Source organism: Stegostoma tigrinum, chromosome 30 (assembly GCF_030684315.1).
Source record: "Stegostoma tigrinum isolate sSteTig4 chromosome 30, sSteTig4.hap1, whole genome shotgun sequence".
Lineage (NCBI taxonomy): Eukaryota > Metazoa > Chordata > Chondrichthyes > Orectolobiformes > Stegostomatidae > Stegostoma > Stegostoma tigrinum.
The window spans coordinates 21,806,282-21,826,305 of record NC_081383.1 but is presented as its reverse complement, the minus strand read 5'-3'; the positions used below and the strand labels follow the sequence as shown (position 1 = coordinate 21,826,305).

The 20,024-nt window shown below is 40.5% G+C and overlaps 1 protein-coding gene across 1 annotated transcript in view; it reads left to right on the top strand.

Moving 5' to 3' along the window:
- LOC125465730 (protein unc-13 homolog A-like) overlaps positions 1-20,024 on the top strand; it is a 390,692-nt gene that overhangs the window by 297,424 nt on the left and 73,244 nt on the right. The window contains exons 29-32 of the mRNA XM_059638582.1: positions 1,183-1,279; positions 11,818-11,961; positions 13,081-13,158; positions 16,605-16,682. Coding sequence (XP_059494565.1) covers positions 1,183-1,279; positions 11,818-11,961; positions 13,081-13,158; positions 16,605-16,682 — 397 coding nt within the window. The remainder of the gene's footprint in view (positions 1-1,182; positions 1,280-11,817; positions 11,962-13,080; positions 13,159-16,604; positions 16,683-20,024) is intronic.

Here is a 20,024-nt window from a genome sequence, read left to right as displayed (position 1 = left end):
TGCATAGACTTTGATCTTGCTCACTAATATCTTCAACATGCATGATTAAGATTCCAGGATTGACTGCAGAAACTGCTTTCTGAAATTACTTACTACTCTGGGAAGGTGAAACACTGAATATAACAATGCTTTACAAAATATGCTAACTATGTGTATCTTTACACATATTGGAAGGTTCCAGCTCTGCTAAGGACCAAATGCTAATAAAGACCAAAATGCTACTAGTCTCAATGAAAGCCATCAAAGTCAAGTTCAAAGAGAGACAGTTTTTTTTCAAGTCTGTCAAGAACAGAGTGTTGAGATGGATTGAATTTGTGATGTCAAAAATTTGCAGCCAAGGCAAGGGGAAAAAAGGTAATGAATAAATATGAGCGTAAAATGTATAGACAATAGATTCGGCATAGAGTAGTGAGATATTGTATTGGGATTGCAGGGGTTGCTGTCTGGGACTCTGAAGAGAACACATAATGTGATACTTAGAGTGCACTTGATCATGCTTCAATAGAGATGGATGTATTAGCATAAAGCTGTATGTAGTTCTGTAATATGTAATAAACTAGTTATTGTTTGAATATAGTAACGTCTTAATAATCTATGCAAAGCTAGACTAACTGGCATACAATAGGACGAAATTCAAATGTAGAAGTAGAAGAGATAATTTGACAGGAAGGAGTCTTCCCATTCAGCCCCCTAATATCCTGTTTCTGTGCCGTCTATGTAATTAAAATCTCCCTGGCTGAACTATCTTCATCAGGACATCAAGCCAGAGAGCTTCCAGTGGAATTTGTGACTTGTTACCACACCAGCAGAGTATATAACTAGCAATTAATAAAAGGAGATTCAATGGTCTAGTCATTGGAAAGTCAGACAAGTCAGTTTCTGTCATATCTACTTTAGCAGATGGGAACAAACCTGGTCTGTAATTGACTGGTTACATTGCCCAGTGGGAAATATAGACCAGATTTTGCCTCTATCTTTGTCCTTTCTTCTGTGTTAGGTTATAGACATCATCAGGATAGAACAGTTTAAATGGTAGTGCATCTCATGGAATAAGATGCCCATATCTTTCTATTTCCTCTAATTGATGTACACTGTAGCTGTTCATGAACCATATTCTGAATAAAGAGTATGACATATTTCATAAATCTGACAAGTATTAAAATTTGGAACAATTTTCCACAGCTGGTTTGAACCATTTGTTATACAATGGTTGGATGAGAATGAAGAAGTATCAAGAGACTTTCTGCACGGAGCACTGGAAAGAGACAAGAAGGATGGTGTAAGACAGTTTGCATATATGATTGATCTAACTTCTTCGTTTAAATGTACAGAGAAATTGATTTTATATTTTATTGGGGGCATACTGATTTGGCAGTGTGCATAGAATCATATTTTGCCGATTATGCCTGTACTGACTGGTTGAAAAAGTTATTCAAACAGTTTAAGCTCTCTTTTCATTCCCCATAGGCCAAGAATTTCCTACCATTCAATTATTTATCCAATTCCCTTTACAGATACATATTCCTCTCTCCCACCTTGTTAGCCTTCTGCCAGGACCATACCCTCTAGGACATGCTGGTCTGCTCCTCCATTACTCCCAACATCCACACACAAACCCACCGCACCTTCCCCAACAGAAGATGTGACACCTGCCCATTTACTTCCTCCCTCCTCATTATCCAAGGGTCCAAACACAACTTCCTGGTGCCTTATCTGCACTTCACTCAATCTAATCTATTGAATTCATTGCTCACAATGTGATCTGTTGTAAATTGGGGAAACAAAGCATAGACTGGGTGACTGCAAAAATGACCTTGATCTTCCAGTTGCCTCTCAGTTCAACACACCACCCTGTTCCCTGGCCAATATCTCTGTCTTGGGCTTGCTGCAGTCTCCAGGGAAGCTCAATGCAAGCTGGAAGGACAGAACCTCATTTTGTCCTTGGGAACCCTGAAGCCTTCTGGACTTATTATAGAGTTTAGCAATTTTAGGGTTTAAACACCTTCCCCTAAGCTATCCTCCACCCTGACATTACCAGGTCTTGGCATCATATGGTCTGTTACCACACACTACCTGTTATCAGTCACTAATGGTCCCTATTAACAGGTACTCATTTCCCCAGACTGACCTTTAACCACTTCTTTGGAGGTGCAAATTACTGCAGATGCTGGAATAGGTACTGAAAGCAACAAATGCGGGTCAGACAGCATCCATGCAGAGAGAGCAAGCTAACGTTTCGAGTGTAAGTGACTCATCTTCAGAAGTCATCTAGACTCAAAACGTTAGCTTGTTGTCTCTCCATGGATGCTGTATGACCTGTTTTGATCTCCAGTATTTATTGTTTCACCCACTCCTTTCTCTGTTCAACTGTCCTTCTGTCTCTTGGGCTTTATCTCCACTTATCGCTTACTCCTTACCCAGCGCCCCCACCACCTGAGCCCAATTTTAAAGAAATGACTTCTTAACTACCAACAGTTCCAAAGAAGGGTCACTGGACTTGAAACATCAATTCTGATTTCTCGCCACAGATGCTGCCAGACCGGCTGACTTTTTCCAGTAATTTCTGTTTTTATTTCCTTTTGAAAGTAATGAATCTGATTTGACTACCCATTCAGGCAGTGCACTCTCTGTCATAACTGCATGGCTATGATAAAAACTGAATTTTCTGCAATAACTTTGAAGTGAGTGATTTGGGGAGAGGTAGAATGCTTGCAACACAGTTATGCAGTTTCTGCTAAACAAAATTCTGGGATCAAGAGTATTACCATATTTTCAATGAGCGCTCGCACCACTTTCCTTGGTCATAAGGCAGGAGGAACATACTACCTTGCTGTGCCACTTGAGATTTTTTTTTAAAAAAATACCATCCCTGTAAATTTTGCTACTTGTCCAATGATGATTGATCAATTGATTAGGAAGACAATGGGTCCCACTGCAATCTAGTTCCTTGCAGCTGCTTCATGCAATTGTACTTATCACTGCAGGCAAGGAGGTGTCTCTTCTCCCCCCTCCCCCCACCTCCCGTACTTCCAGTGAAAATTTATTGGACCTATGAAAACGGAATGAAGATCCAAGGTAAAGAGCTGTTTCTCCAAATTCCTCTACCCGCCAAGGTACTGATAACTGCATATCAATGGGTACAGAAAGTCTAAAGCTCTTGCTTTTTAAGTGAGAAAAATAATCTTAAGTTAATGTTTTATACACCATATTTTAATACTGTCAAGTTTTTGGAATTTTGAGGTGTATATACAGTTTTACCTAAAACATCCAAATTCTGAATTCTTAATACTATATAACAATGATGTACTCCAGTAACGCTTGATCGAATGAAGTACAAAGACCAGTATTTAATAATCAAATAGAATTTATTAAATATGATTTTGTGAATTTGTAACAAAAATGAAGTGAATGCAATGTTGAAGTTTCTTATCCTTCAAGACAATGATTCTTAGATTGTTGCATGCACAGGCAGTGCCTTTCTTTTACAGTGTCTGAACTGGCGCTATATTGCTATGTCTCGGGGAATTACACCAAAGATGCCATAGTAAATTATTTCAAATCTGGTTGAAACTTACAGCCCTAATTCTGAGGATTTTCTTGTCCACTATTACGTAGTAATCTGAATTGTCTTTTTACATTCACTTGAGGTAAGGGTCATTTGGGGTCATTTCCACCTCTGTGACTAGAGACGGGTAGGGTCATGCAGTGCACTGTTTGTGATATAGGAGGTGAAGAGATTTCAAAATTATGACAGGAAGTTTTTTTTAGCAATAGCTCCCATTTATCTAACATGTTTTCATTGAAATATGTCATAAGGCATTTCACAGATTATTGAAAATTTTGATAATGAGCCAAAAGAGATATTTGAAGTGGCACAAAAACAGAAATTGCTGGAAAAGCGCAGCAGGTCTGGCAGCACCTGTGAAGAAAAAAAACCCAGCCTTAACGTTTCGGGTCCAGTGACCCTTCCTCAGAACTTCAGTTTTTCTTCCTGATTTACAGCATCCGCAGTTCTTTCAGTTTTTATTTGATATTTGACATGGTGGCCAAAATGTTGGTCAAAGTGGTGCGCTCTAAATAATCTTTTGGTGGTGGCATGTTCAGGGAACAAGAAGTAAAGTAGCATCATAGTAGGGCCAGAAGGGGAACAAAAGAGACATAACTATGCATTTGTCACTGGAGCAGCAGGCAGATGGAAATGCAAACAGATTCAAAGAATTTTATATTATATTAGCAATAATATAATGCTGTATAAATGCTTTAGAGTCGTAGAGTCTAGAGAAATACAGCACGGAAACAGAGACTTTGGTTCAACTTGTCCGTGCTGACCAGATTTTACTTAATCTAATCCCATTTACTAATATTTGACTCATATCCCTCTAAGCCCTGTGATAATGGGAACTGCAGATGCTGGAGAATCCAAGATAATAAAATGTGAGGCTGGATGAACACAGCAGGCCCAGCAGCATCTCAGGAGCACAAAAGCTGACTTTTCGGGCCTAGACCCTTCATGAAGGGTCTAGGCCCGAAAAGTCAGCTTTTGTGCTCCTGAGATGCTGCTGGGCCTGCTGTGTTCATCCAGCCTCACATTTTATTATCCCTCTAAACCCTTCCTATTCATACACCCATCCAGATACCTTTTACCACCACCTTCTCTGGCAGCTCAGTCCATACACGCACCACTTTCTGCATGAAAAAGTTTTTTTTAAGTAAATAAAAAGCTATTTTTACTGCACTAAATGAGTATATTTTATTGGTTTAAAAGTAAAAATAAATTCAGCATCAGTAAAAGAATGAAGTGTTGCTGTAGATTTAATCACAGCTTCTTGCTATGAAGAGTCAGCATATAAGTCATGTTAATTAAAGGTTAGATATTCTCTTCAACAGTGCCTTTTACAGGGATGTGAAAAACTTTTCTTAAGTCTTATTAGTCTTTTTTTCCTGTATTATTTTTAAATGTCTGAAATTAGCAGATGAGTATGGGTCAGTATGGGTGGAAATTAGGAACAGCAAGGGAGTTGTCACCTCGTTAGGGGTTTACTACGGGCCCCCCAATAGCAGCAGGGAGATTGAAGAAAGCATAGGTCGACAGATTTTGGAAAAGTGTGGACGCAGTAGGGTTGTTGTAATGGGTGACTTTAACTTTCCTAATATTGATTGGAACCTCCTTCGAGCAGAAGATTTCAGTGGAGCTGTTTTTGTAAGGTGTGTTCAGGAGGGTTTCCTAACGCAGTACGTTGACAGGCCGACGAAGGGAGAGGCCATTCTAGACTTGGTGCTCGGAAATGAGCCGGGGCAGGTATCAGATCTTGTGGTGGGAGAGCATTTTGGTGATAGTGACCATAACTGCCTCACATTCTACATAGCTATGGAGAAGGAGAGGATTAGGCAAAATGGGAGGATATTTAATTGGGGAAGTGGAAACTATGACGCGATTAGACATGAGTTAGGAAGGATGGACTGGGAGCAATTGTTCCATGGTAAGGGAACTATAGACATGTGGAGACTGTTTAAGGAACAGTTGTTGCGAGTGATGAGTAAATATGTCCCTCTGAGACAGGCAAGAAGGGGTAAGATAAAGGAACCTTGGATGACGAGAGCGGTGGAGCTTCTTGTGAAAAGGAAGAAGGTAGCTTACATAAGGTGGAGGAAGCTAGGGTCAAGTTCAGCTAGAGAGGATTACACGCAGGCAAAGAAGGAGCTCAAAAATGGTCTGAGGAGAGCCAGGAGGGGGCACAAGAAAGGCTTGGCAGAACGAATCAGGGAAAACACAAAGGTATTTTACACTTATGTGAGGAATAAGAGAATGGTCAAAGAAAGAGTAGGGCCGATCAGGGATAGCATAGGGAACTTGTGTGTGGAGTCTGAGGAGGTAGGGGAAGCCCTAAATGAGTTTTTTGCTTCTGTCTTTACGAAAGAAACGAACTTTGTAGTGAATGAAACCTTTGAAGAGCAGGTGTGCATGCTGGAATGGATAGAGATAGAGGAAGCTGATGTGCTGAAAATTTTGTCAAACATTAAGATTGACAAGTCGCCAGGCCCGGACCAGATTTGTCCTCAGCTGCTTTGGGAAGCGAGAAATGCAATTGCTTCGCCACTTGCGAAGATCTTTGCATCCTCGCTCTCCACTGGAGTCATACCTGAGGACTGGAGAGAGGCAAATGTAATTCCTCTCTTCAAGAAAGGAAATAGGGAAATCCCCGGCAATTACAGACCAGTAAGTCTCACGTCTGTCGTCTGCAAGGTGTTAGAAAGGATTCTGAGGGATAGGATTTATGACCATCTGGAAGAGCATGGCTTGATCAAATACAGTCAACACGGCTTTGTGAGGGGTAGGTCATGCCTCACAAACCTTATCGAGTTTTTTGAGGATGTGACTAGAAGAGTTGATGAGGGTCGAGCTGTGGATGTGGTGTATATGGACTTCAGCAAGGCATTTGATAAGGTTCCCCATGGTAGGCTCATTCAGAAGGTCAGGAGGAATGGGATACAGGGGAACTTAGCTGCCTGGATACAGAATTGGCTGGCCAACAGAAGACAGCGAGTGGTAGTAGAAGGAAAATATTCTGCCTGAAAGTCAGTGGTGAGTGGGGTTCCACTGGGCTCTGTCCTTGGGCCTCTACTGTTTGTAATTTTTATTAATGATCTGGGTGAGGGGATTGAAGGATGGGTCAGCAAGTTTGCAGACGACACAAAGGTCGGAGGTGTCATTGACAGTATAGAGGGCTGTTGTAGGCTGCTGCGGGACATTGACAGGATGCAGAGATGGGCTGAGAGGTGGCAGATGGAGTTCAACCTGGATAAATGCGAGGTGATGCATTTTGGAAGGTCGAATTTGAAAGCTGAGTACAGGATTAAGGATAGGATTCTTGGCAGTGTGGAGGAACAGAGGGATCTTGGTGTGCAGATACATAGATCCCTTAAAATGGCCACCCAAGTGGACAGGGTTGTTAAGAAAGCATATGGTGGTTTGGCTTTCAGTAACAGGGGAATTGAGTTTAAGAGTCGTGAGATCTTGTTGCAGCTCTATAAAACTTTGGTTAGACCGCACTTGGAATACTGCGTCCAGTTCTGGTCACCCTATTATAGGAAAGATGTGGATGCTTTGGAGAGGAGGTTCAGAGGAGGTTTACCAGGATGCTGCCTGGACTGGAGGGCTTATCTTATGAAGAGAGGTTGACTGAGCTCGGACTCTTTTCATTGGAGAAAAGGAGGAGGAGAGGGGACCTAATTGAGGTATACAAGATAATGAGAGGCATAGATAGAGTTGATAGCCAGAGACTATTTCCCAGGGCAGAAATGGCTAGCACGAGGGGTCATAGTTTTAAGCTGGTTGGAGGAAAGTATAGAGGGGATGTCAGAGGCGGGTTCTTTACACAGAGAGTTGTGAGAGCATGGAATGCGTTGCCAGCAACAGTTGTGGAAGCAAGGTCATTGGGGAAATGTAAGAGACTGCTGGACATGCATATGGTCACAGAAATTTGAGGGTGCATACATGAGGATCAATGGTCGGCACAACATCGTGGGCTGAAGGGCCTGTTCTGTGCTGTACTGTTCTATGTTCTATGAGTACAGTAGCTTTATAATAAACCAATATTTTTCCCCTGAATGAGAATGTCTGTACAGTTTAGGCAGTTTGGATTTATTAGGCTTCCTATTACTTTGTAATGTTCAAATATCTGTCAAATTTATTTATGTAATAATATGACAAAAATCCATAACTCCCTTAGTAGAAAATACTACCATAGTAATCACACTGTGGATTCTATAGGTTAGAGTCTGCAGAATACTCTCATATCAATACCCACCTCTGCCTCTTAGAGGTTAACTCTTATTTTATCTCTTTTGGTACTGCTAGTACACTCAAAATACCAGATTATATAACTGCATCAGAATATAAACAAATAAATTTGATATACACGAATGATTGTCAGGAATTCACTGACTTCTGACTTTAAATTGACTTTTAAAGTAGAGCATAATTACAAAGCAAGTAAATGTGTTAATTGTGATAAATATGTTAAATGCATTCATAACTGAATTGTATTAACTATAATCAGCAAATTGTTATGACCCGGTGAGTTGGGCTAATTCAGCTGCACTCCTTACAACACCCTCTAGGTTGGCTGTAACAAATTTTTTTTTAGTACACAGCCATCAAATATCAATCAAAAATATAGGAATGGAGATGAAATAAAGGTGCCAATTACAACATTTTTCTTGAATGATGAAAATAATTTTATTCCGCACTAACCCTGAGCGGAAATACGACAGAAAAGGTAATAAATTTAAAAGGAATTAGAAAAAAACGCGAAAGAACTGCGGATACTATGATCAGGAACAAAAACAGGTTTGCAGGTAAAGCTCAGCAGGTCCAGCACCATCTGCCAAGAAAAATCAGAGTTAACGTTTCGAGTCAAAACTGATGGTGGCGAGGAACATGTTGGTTTATATGCAGAAGATAGTGTGGGGAAGGTGATAGTGTCCAAAGAGAGAGATGACCAGTTGGACATACAAAGGAGTTGATAACAATCTGGCTAAGGCTGTGAATAACTGTTAATGGAGACTGTTAGTGGCTAACAATAGGCAGTGTGTAAAGGCAAGCTACGTGATAAGGCCTGGTGTTGGGTAGGGGGCAAGGACATGGGAGAGTCAAGGCCCTAAAATGATCAAACTTGATACTGAATCCAGAGGGCTGCGATGTCCCCAAGCAGAAAATGAGGCGTTGTTCTTCCAGCTTGCACTGAGCTTTGCTAGAATGCTGCAGCAAGTCTGAGACACAGATGTTGGACAGGGAACAGGGCGGTGTGTTAAAATGGCGGGCAACTGGAAGCTCGGCTTTTTTGCTGGCAGAATGTAGATGGTCTATGAAGTAGTCCCCAGTCTGCGCTTTGTTTCTGTAAATTAGAGGAGACCATATTGTGAGCAGTGAATACAGTAGACTAGATTGTGAGAAACTGCTTCACCTGGAAAGTATGTTTGGGCTCTTGGATACTGGGCAGGAAGGAGGTAAATGGGCACGTGTTACAGCTTCAGTGGATGCAGGGGGAGGTGCCATCAGCTCTGGGGTGTTGTTGGGAGTGAAGGAAGAGTAGATCAGGTAGCTCTGGAGGGAACAGTCCCTGCGGAAGGCGGACAAGAGAGGGAGAGGAATATGTGCCTAGTTGTGGTATCTCACTGGAGGTGGCAAAAATGTTGGCTGATGATCTTCAGGATGTGAATGCTGGTCAGATGGTAGATAAGGACAAAGTGGAGAACCCTATCACTGCTATGGGATTGAAGAGAGGGGGAAACGAAGCACAGACATCTACTTTCTGCCCACAAAAAAAGACCCTGAGCTTTCAGTTGCCTGCCACATTAACACACCACCCTGCTCCCTGGGCAACGTCTCTGTCTCAGGCTTGCTGCAATGTTCCAGCAAAGCTCAGTGCAAGGTGGAGAACCACACCTCATTTTCTGCTTGGGGACCCTGCAGCCCTCTGGACTCTATTGAGTTCAATAATTTTAGGGTCAAAACTCACCCATGTCCTAGCTTATTTACCCCACACGCCAGGCCATGTTGTCACATAGCCTGCCATGACACACTATCTTTTGTTAGCCAGTATCAGTGACCATTAACAGCTATTCACACGCCGAGCCAGGTCGTTATCCACTCCTTAATCTGTCTAACTTCTTCTCTTTGGGCTCTATCGCCACCTATCATTTACTCAGTCTATCTTCTGTATACAAACTGACATTTTCTTAGGAAGGGTCACCAGACCCGAAACGTTAATTCTGATTTTTCTTCGTAAATGTTACCAGACCAGCAAAGCTTTTCCAGCAACTACTGTTCTTATAAAGGAAGCATATATCTCGTGCAAACAATAAAAGGCTTCTTGGTTTGAAGATCCTTGGAACGCTTGAGGTGTTAGATTTTTATAAATTGAGAGCACAGTTTGTTTGTTGACTGGTATCTTCTGCAATGGTGAAAACTGTAGATATCTTTGCATTCATGGGGAAAGGTTGTTTCTCCAATTTGCTTTTTTTTACGAGATGCTGCTTTCCAATATGATGAGAGAAATGAAGAAAAAGTGAGTCTTTCAGTCTATGCTGTTACCAACCCATGTTCCTTTTCTCTCCTGCTCTATGAAGGACCTGCTTGAAATATAGTTCAATGTACATTCCTGAGGCTGGCTTCATTGTCTTTCAAAGCAGGCTAATGTAGGCTGGATCATCATCTCCCAGTATTTGAAATTACAATTAAAGTGTGAATTAGAACAGGAGTACAGATTTGAGTTTCTTGATCCTTGATTCAGTTGACAAATTTTGATTGTAATTTCAGTATAGTTTCATTTATTCCACAATGATCTCCTGAATGTTTCTCAGTCTGTTGTTAGGTGATCATAGCAGACATTTTGGCAGTATTTGACTTTTTTTTGAAAAGGTATTTAATTCATACAAGGTCTCAGCTGTAACAATCAGATGACCAAAGTTAACATTAGATAACCAATGTTTGCTACTATCGTAGCATAATTAATTGTGAAATTTAGGAAGAAAGATAATATTAACTTTAGTAAATAACTTAATTGAAATTAAATGATGTGAATAATAAAAAAAATGGTTAGTGCCAAAGTATGGTTCCTGGTGCCTTTTGGAATATGAAATACAATACTTTCCATAACATCATTGTTTTCAATGTCAAGAGAATGTATGAAACTTAGACTTGAAATGTAACATATCTCCAGTTCTGCATTCAACAAGTATACATGCCATGTAAGGAGTGGTTCTTGATTGATTCTTGGGATGTTGGGAATGTTTTACAAGAGGAGATGAAGAGACTCTTCTATGTTCTCTACAGTTCAAAGGAATAAAAAGCAATCTTTTTGCATACAAGATTCTTACAGGGCTCAACAGTAAATGCAGTAAGGACGTTTCACTGGCTGAGCCATCGAGGAAATGTAATCTCAGAATAACAGGGAGGCCATTTTGGACTGAAATAAGGAGACATTTCTTCACTTAATTGTGAAGAGATCTTTGGAATTCTCTTCACTGGAAAACAATGGAGATTCACACATTGTTCATATCTAAGTCAGAACTTGATAATTGTCTAGATATTAAGGATATCATGGTATATGTGGAGAGTGCACGGAAAATGGCTGTGAGTTAGACAGTTGGCCATGATTCAGTTGTACACTGGAGTGGTCTTGATGGCCTAATAGCCTACTCTTGCTTCTATTTTTAATCTTTTGAACTACTGTACTCCAGTAAATATATTAGGGTCAACCTAATCACACTTCTTTTCTGGACATCTGGCAGAATGTAATATCACTCCTTTATTATCATCTGGCATACCAGAAGTGGAGCTTTGTTAGACAGGTTCCTACACTGATCAGGAAAGTGCTTCACATTATTTATGGACTGTTTTGTGAATTGTATGTTTGTGCCAATTGTCAAACTTGTTCTTCTATAATTAACTACTTTCCATGTTCTGCAAACATCCTAGCATGATAGTTATAGATAAGATTTACATTTGTTTATTCAGATAACTGTTTTGTACTAAGGAATAGATTGTAATATTCATTTGACGATACATTGTTTAAACAGAAATCTTGCACTGAATTTAAGTATGTTTAATATTTCGTATTATTTCCTCTCTGAAAAGGAGACAATTTCAATTCCTTTAACTTTGCACTTCACAAATTTGAAGCTGCCATTTATATAAAACTTAGAATTTCTATTTAGATTAGGTATCTGTCACTTATTTGCATTTCCAATCATTTTGTTTAGAAGTGAGAAGATGAAAATCAAAGATAATTTTCTTATTTTTTTCATTCCCAGTTCCAACAAACATCAGAGCATGCTCTTTTCTCTTGTTCTGTGGTGGATGTGTTCTCACAATTGAACCAGAGTTTTGAAATAATTAAGAAGCTGGAGTGCCCTGATCCTCAGATAGTGGGGCATTATATGAGAAGATTTGCTAAGGTAAAAAAGTATTATTTGTGAGAAAAATTCATGCAAAGGCCTCTTGCCAATTAATGAAAGATTGTTCACATGCCAAAATCAGTATTATTATTATTAGTAAAAATGCCTTAACATAATAAATTTAAATAAAGAATTTGCCTTTTTGCTGTTAACATCATTGATTTGTATCAAGGTTTTGTGGCTCTAGGATTTATTTCAGTTTGGTGGTGGTGTGGTCTTTTCAACTCCCTGTCTCCCATCCACCAAGATTTCCATTTGCCAAGCTTACCTTCATGTTCGCTGTGAGCTCCTCCTAAAGCTACTGAATCACTTGCTGCATGTAGTTGGTTTGATGAGGGCGGTGGACGGGATGAGAAATTGTGGCACTTATTGCAGTACAATGGTCAGTGATTGTTCGACCTGTAATAACAAAAAAAACTTTTTTTAAAGAAGAATTGCAACCTTGTCTAATGCAGTTACTCACTCTGTAATCAATGGACTTGGCTTGCTAGTTCATTGAATTTTATAGAAGGCTCTCTCCACCATTCACAACATCCTGCCATAGAAATGTTAACACCTAGCAGCGCCAAGGTTTTTGATGATGGGAAGTGTATCACATATTTTACTTCTGATCCTATTACTTAAATGTGGGTCAGATGTGGTCCAACATACTCGATATTTACTATCACTTTCAAGTGAAAGTCCCTGAAATGGAAACATATGCTGGGAAACTATTGAAACAATTTCTTGCCACAAAACAGGTGGGAGAAAGTAGGGGAAAAAAAGACCTTTTTTTTCTGGTAACATAATGAAGAGCAGTGATGTATTATTTCCTTCAATGTGGGATCCAAAAGTTTGGGTAGTGCATTGCACTATGCCTGAAGTTTAACATTGCCATGCTGTAAAGAACTGAATAAAACATACAAATGCTTACTGTTGTGAAGATGTATGCTAATATGTGCTTTTTAAAAAAATCAATATAGCCAAAATATGAGGATGATGTGATATTGAAATAGGAAAATGATGAACTTCTGAATAAATTGCACACGGGCACAGTATTTCAATGTCTGCTATTGTTTTGTATCTTTTTTACAGAAAAGGCAAACTCTTGAGTTTCTCAAAATTATTTTCTTTCTTTAGACTATCAGTAATGTGCTACTGCAGTATGCTGAGATAATAGCTAAGGATTATGCATCACATTGTTCGAAGGAGAAAGTGGTAAACTATTCCTCATAATATGTATAAGATATTTTGTAGCATGCAAGTACCTTCTTAGATTCAAGTAATGTTGCGTAAACACAGCAGTAATAGTAGCATCTGTAAAGAGAGACCATGAGGAATGGTTTTGGATGGTTTTAGAACTGATGGCAGAATAATCACCCCAAACACCAACTTGTACTATCTCTTTACAGTTAGCAATAGGCCTGAAATATATTTACATGTGGCCCAGCATGTGTAAATTTGTCAACTAAACAACCAAGTGGATTGTTTGATTATTATTATATTTCTGTTTGTTGCCCATTGTGCACAAGTTGTACCAAAGTAGTCATTACTCTTTATGTCTGTATTTAATTGCTGTTAAAGCCATTTGGTCTGTTGTGAAGTCACGAATGGCTCTATATAAACTTAAGTTTCTTTTTCTATCCAATATTTCTATTTTTGTTTCAGATTTTCACTATTAGTTGATTTTTTTTTTCTTTCACCTCTTACCAATCCATTTTATGTTAGTGCAAATGGCATTGTTACCATTCCATATAGAAAACTTTATTTCCTTTTACAAATCTTAATCTCTCTTTTGATTTGCATACATGAAAAGAAACTCCACACTGCCACTTGTTTTAAAATCTCAGTCATTTGTGGGCTCTTGTAATATTCCTTACTTGCAATAAGATTCAGAAGTCCTAAACCTGCCTTTCCTTTTTATTATTTGCCATTTAGAACATAGAACAGTACAGCACAGAACAGACCCTTCAGCCCACGATGTTGTGCCAACCATTGATCCTCATGTATGCACCCTCAAATTTCTGTGACCATATGCATGTCCAGCAGTCTCTTACATTTCCCCAATGACCTTGCTTCCACAACTGCTGCTGGCAACGCATTCCATGCTCTCACAACTCTCTGTGTAAAGAACCCGCCTCTGACATCCCCTCTCTATACTTTCCTCCAACCAGCTTAAAACTATGACCCCTCGTGTTAGCCTTTTCTGCCCTGGGAAATAGTCTCTGGCTATCAACTCTATCTATGCCTCTCATTATCTTGTATACCTCAATTAGGTCCCCTCTCCTCCTCCTTTTCTCCAATGAAAAGAGTCCGAGCTCAGTCAACCTCTCTTCATAAGATAAGCCCTCCAGTCCAGGCAGCATCCTGGTAAACCTCCTCTGAACCCTCTCCAAAGCATCCACATCTTTCCTATAATAGGGTGACCAGAACTGGACGCAGTATTCCAAGTGCGGTCTAACCAAAGTTTTATAGAGCTGCAACAAGATCTCACGACTCTTAAACTCAATCCCCCTGCTAATGAAAGCCAAAACACCATATGCTTTCTTAACAACCCTGTCCACTTGGGTGGCCATTTTAAGGGATCTATGTATCTGCGCACCAAGATCCCTCTGTTCCTCCATACTGCCAAGAATCCTATCCTTAATCCTGTGCTCAGCTTTCAAATTCGACCTTCCAAAATGCATCACCTCGCATTTATCCAGGTTGAACTCCATCTGCCACCTCTCAGCCCATCTCTGCATCCTGTCAATGTCCCGCAGCAGCCTACAACAGCCCTCTATACTGTCAATGACACCTCCGACCTTTGTGTCGTCTGCAAACTTGCTGACCCATCCTTCAATCCCCTCACCCAGATCATTAATAAAAATTACAACAGCAGAGGCGCAAGGACAGAGCCCTGTGGAACACCACTCACCACTGACTTTCAGGCAGAATATTTTCCTTCTACTACCACTCGCTGTCTTCTGTTGGCCAGCCAATTCTGTATCCAGGCAGCTAAGTTCCCCTGTATCCCATTCCTCCTGACCTTCTGAATGAGCCTACCATGGGGAACCTTATCAAATGCCTTGCTGAAGTCCATATACACCACATCCACAGCTCGACCCTCATCAACTTTTCTAGTCACATCCTCAAAGAACTCGATAAGGTTTGTGAGGCATGACCTACCCCTCACAAAGCCGTGTTGACTGCATTTAATTAAGCCATGCTCTTCCAGATGATAAATCCTATCCCTCAGAATCCTTTCTAACACCTTGCAGACGACAGACGTGAGACTTACTGGTCTGTAATTGCCGGGGATTTCCCTATTTCCTTTCTTGAAGAGAGGAATTACATTTGCCTCTCTCCAGTCCTCAGGTACAACTCCAGTGGAGAGCGAGGATGCAAAGATCTTCGCAAGTGGCGAAGCAATTGCATTTCTCGTTTCCCAAAGCAGCTGAGGACAAAGCTGGTCCGGGCCTGGCGACTTGTTAATCTTAATGTTTGACAAAATTTTCAGCACATCAGCTTCCTCTATCTCGATCCATTCCAGCATGCACACCTGCTCTTCAAAGGTTTCATTCACTACAAAGTTCGTTTCTTTCGTAAAGACAGAAGCAAAAAACTCATTTAGGGCTTCCCCTACCACCTCAGACTCCACACACAAATTCCCTATGCTATCCCTGATCGACCCTACTTACCTGTTTCAACCTGGTTTCTTTTTTACCATGTTAATATGTATTTTGCTCAGTTAACAGAAGAATGTGTGGGATAAATATCTTCTCCAGTATGTTAAAGTTATTACATTGCATTCATAAGAATATAAAAGGAAAAAGAAATCCAAATTGTGTTCCTCACTTACTAGTTTACAAAATCTAACAGCAGAAACTTGCTGTGAATTCTTTTGGAAGTCATGTGCACCGATAACAAACATTTTTAAAAGAGTACAGAAAGATGTAACTACTGTTTCATTGTTTCACAAACACAAATGCAAAAGGCTGTACAGAATCTATGACTCACTCATTGACATCTTCCATATAATTTCACTGAATATTTTATACACTAGGAATGATTAAGGAGAGTCTAATGGGGCATGCCTTATTAATCTGTCTGTCTCCAGCAGCATGCCAATGTTCCCTATTTCATGTTTAATAGGATTCAAGAATTAACATTGACTAGACACAGATCCTATCAATGTTACTGCACTCAAGACAGAAATATGGATGAGAAACATCTTAATGGGATCCAAGCTCCCCTTTATTTTGAAAATTAATTAATTGTGCAGGATTTAATTGTTGGCAGTTGTAATTGCAAAAGAATATAGTCCCTGTGTTTGCTTTATGATATTGCCCTGAAAATTATCATTTTATTTTTGTTGTTTTACTTTTTTCCATTGGTTTGTTCAAAATATTTTCCTGATATTCCCTTAAAAATTGACTTAGCTTTTTACATTCTCTAAATATATAACTTAGTAGAATTTTAAGATGCTTTTCTCGATACTTGACAATGTGGCATTTAGAAACTCTATATAATAAAATAAACATATCAAAATTTTTTTAAAACTTTAAAATATGTTACTTATAGTTTCACAATTATTTATATTTTGTCAACTTTTAGCTTTTTTCCACTTGAAAGTAAAAGGCTGTGACAATACATAAAAAATAATAATCTTGTACTTTTTATAGCCGTGTATTCTAATGAACAACATCCAGCAGCTTCGTGTACAACTGGAGAAGATGTTTGAAGCAATGGGAGGAAAAGATGTAAGAATTTTAAATTCTAACTTCATTTTTGGTTTTAAATATTTTGAAGTTAAACCTCGATGGATTTATGTTAATTGTGATCTTAAATTTCCTTGATACTTCTGACACCATATCATACTTGAAAATAATTTCATTCAATTGCTGGGGAAGGCAGGGGTTGATTGTTTGGCAATCAGCAGAGAAATTCCATGCATAAGATCATTTGACCAACTGTTTGGAATTAATCCTATGTATAATGAAAGTGAACAACTGAAACATCAAGAAATTTCAGTGCCATAATGAGCCAATGTTGCAAGCTTCTGTTTTCAGACACTAAGGTGGTACCTTGGGTGTTTTCCTTTTCAGTTCTGTTCATATCTCTCCATGATATGTCCAAAGTATTTACGTTGTCAGAAATATGGCAATCCATGCATCACCTATGTCCATTCAACACAAACAGAGTGGGAGGTGAATGAACATGTGCAGAGGCTGTTGGTAAAAATACTCATTCCTTCAGAGGTACAGCAATCAGAACTGAGTATACCATTCCTTGACAAAATAATTGAATCCATATGCAGGCTGAGGGCAATTCTCCAGTCTGTGTGACATTTAAAGGGTGTCACTGTGGAGTTTACATTCTCTTTTGCAGCAATATTTGTGAAAGCTTCCCTTCCATGAAGGGAATGTTGCAGCAGATGGGAACTACGGAGGAATCCCAGATGATAGGAATCAATGGGACTTGTCAGTTTCGTAGATGTCTGATGGAGGGCACCTTGGGACAGACTGCATCGCAATATTGACTGCTGCCTTGACTGCAGCCACTGTCATTCCTTGACTGGACAGACCCTATCAGACCAGCTATCCAACTGACATGTGAGGCTGCAGATCCTGACCTCAATGGAATAACAGCAATGGAATTGGCCTAATGGCACTATCACTAGATTATTCACACAGTGGTTAGCACTGCTGCCTCTCAGTGCCAGAGACCCATGTTTGATTCCTGCCTGGAGTGACTGTTTGTGTGGAGTTTGCACATTCTCCTTGTGTCTGCATCAGTTTCCTCTGGGTGCTCCTGTTTCCCCTTTATAGCCCAAAGATTTGCTGGTTAGTGGATTGACCATGCTAAATTGCCATGATGTGCAGGGTAGGTGGGTTAGCCATTCGAAATGAGGGGTTACAGGGATAGGGTCGGAGGCTGGCTCTGAGTGGGATGTTCTTCAGAGGGTCCATGTAGACTCCATGGGCCAAATGGACTGCTTCCACACTGTAAGGATTCTATTCTATTTATTACTAATCCAGAAGCTCAGGTAATGTTTTGGAGTTTCTAATAAAACTCTAGAAAGAAATGAAACTAGATATAACACCTGGCATTGATCTAGACACCAGCAAAATCAGCCCTTTGACCCTGCAAAGTCTTCCTTACTAATATCTGATAGCTAGTGCCAAAATTTGGAGAGCTGTCTCACAGGCTAGTCAAGCAATAGCTTCACAAAATCATACTTTACAATCTCCCAGGTGCCACCATCACCATCCCTGGATTTGACCTGTCCCACGGACAGGACAGACCCAGAAGAGGTGGCACACAGTGGTGTACAGAGGGAGTGAGTTGCCCTGGAGTCCTCAACGTTGACTCCAACATGATGGCATGATGTCTTACGGCATCAGGTTAAACAAGGCCAAGGAAACCTGCTGATTACCATGGCTGATGAATGTTGAACAACCCTTGGAGGAAACACGTAAGTATGGCAAGGATGCAAAAGGTACTCTTGTTGGGACAGTGCAATGTCTACTACCAGAAGTGGCTCAGTAGCAGTGCTACTGATCAAGTTAGTCATGTCCTAAAGGACATAGCTGCTAGACTGGTTCTGTAGCTGGTGGTGAGAGAACCAAGCTGTAAAATGTAATTGACCTCATCCTCACCAATCTACTGGCTGCAAATGTGTCCATCCTTGAACGTATCACTAAGATGATGTCCAGGATTTGTGGAGATGAAGTCCTGCCTTCACATTGAGAATACCCTTCATCATTTTATCTGGCATTACCACTGCTAAATAGGACAGATTTTGAACATCTAGCAACTCAAGACTGGGTATCTGAGATGCTGTGGGGCATCAACAACAGCAGAATTATACTTGCACACAATCTACAACCTCATGGCCTGGCATATCCCCCACTCAACAATTAGCAGCACACCAGGGGATCATTCCTGGTTCAACGGAGAGTTCATGAGGACATACCTTAACAGTATTACTGTTGTGCCAAACAGCAGAAGCAGCAAGTGATAGATATTAATAGCCAATCCCACAACCAATGGACCAGATTTAAGCTCTGTAGTCCTACCATTTCCAGTCATGAATGGTGGTGGACAATTAAACAACTCCAGTAGAGGTGGAGGTTCCACAAACATATCTGTCCTTAATGACAGAAGACCCCAACACCTAAGTGCAAAAGCTAAGTCTGAAGCATTCTCGGCAGTCTTCAGCTAGGAATGTCGAGTCAGTTCTCCTTCTTGACCTCCTCCAGTGATCCCTAGTGTTACAGATGCCAGTCTTCATCCAGTTTGATTCAGTCCATGTGATATCAAGTTGGAGGCATTGGATACTGTAAAAGTTGTGGGACAGACAATGTTGTACACAAAAAACAGAGCAAAACCAACCTGGCCATTGACCACCCTGTTAATCTACCCTTAATCATCAATAATATGAAGGAGAGTGTCAGCAATAGTGCAATCAAGCTGTCGTTCCTGCCCTTCTATATGGCTCTGAGACTTGTACTGTCTACAGCAGACACCATAAGGCACTGGAGCAATATCACCAATGCTGCCTGCACAAGATCCTGTGAATCTGCTGGGGAGACAGATGTACCAACACCAGCATCTTCAACCAGGCCAACATCCCCAGTATCGAGGCACTGACCACCCTTGATTGGCTGCAACGGCTAGGCATGGCATCCACATAACCGACAGGAGGCACCCCAAGCAGGTGCTCTACTCTCAGCTTTAAAACAGCAGGCAAGCCCCAGGTGGATAGAGGAAATGTTTCAGGGATACTCTCAAGGCCTCACTGGTGAAGTGCAGCATTCCCACTGACACCTGGAAATCACTGGCCCAAAACTGTCTAAAGTGGAGGAGGAGCATCTGGGAAGGCATTGAGCACCTGGAGGCTTGCTGGAGAAAAAGCAAAAGCCAGTTGAAAAAGGCGTAAAGCTGTAGTCATACCTGGCATTTGGAAAGTTAGCTGTACTTTTTGGACGTCAGTCATCTCAACTCCGGGACATCGCCTTAGAAATTCCTTAATGTAGTGTCCTCAGTCCAACCATCTTCAGCTGATTCTTCAATGACCTTCCCTCCATCATAAGGTCAGA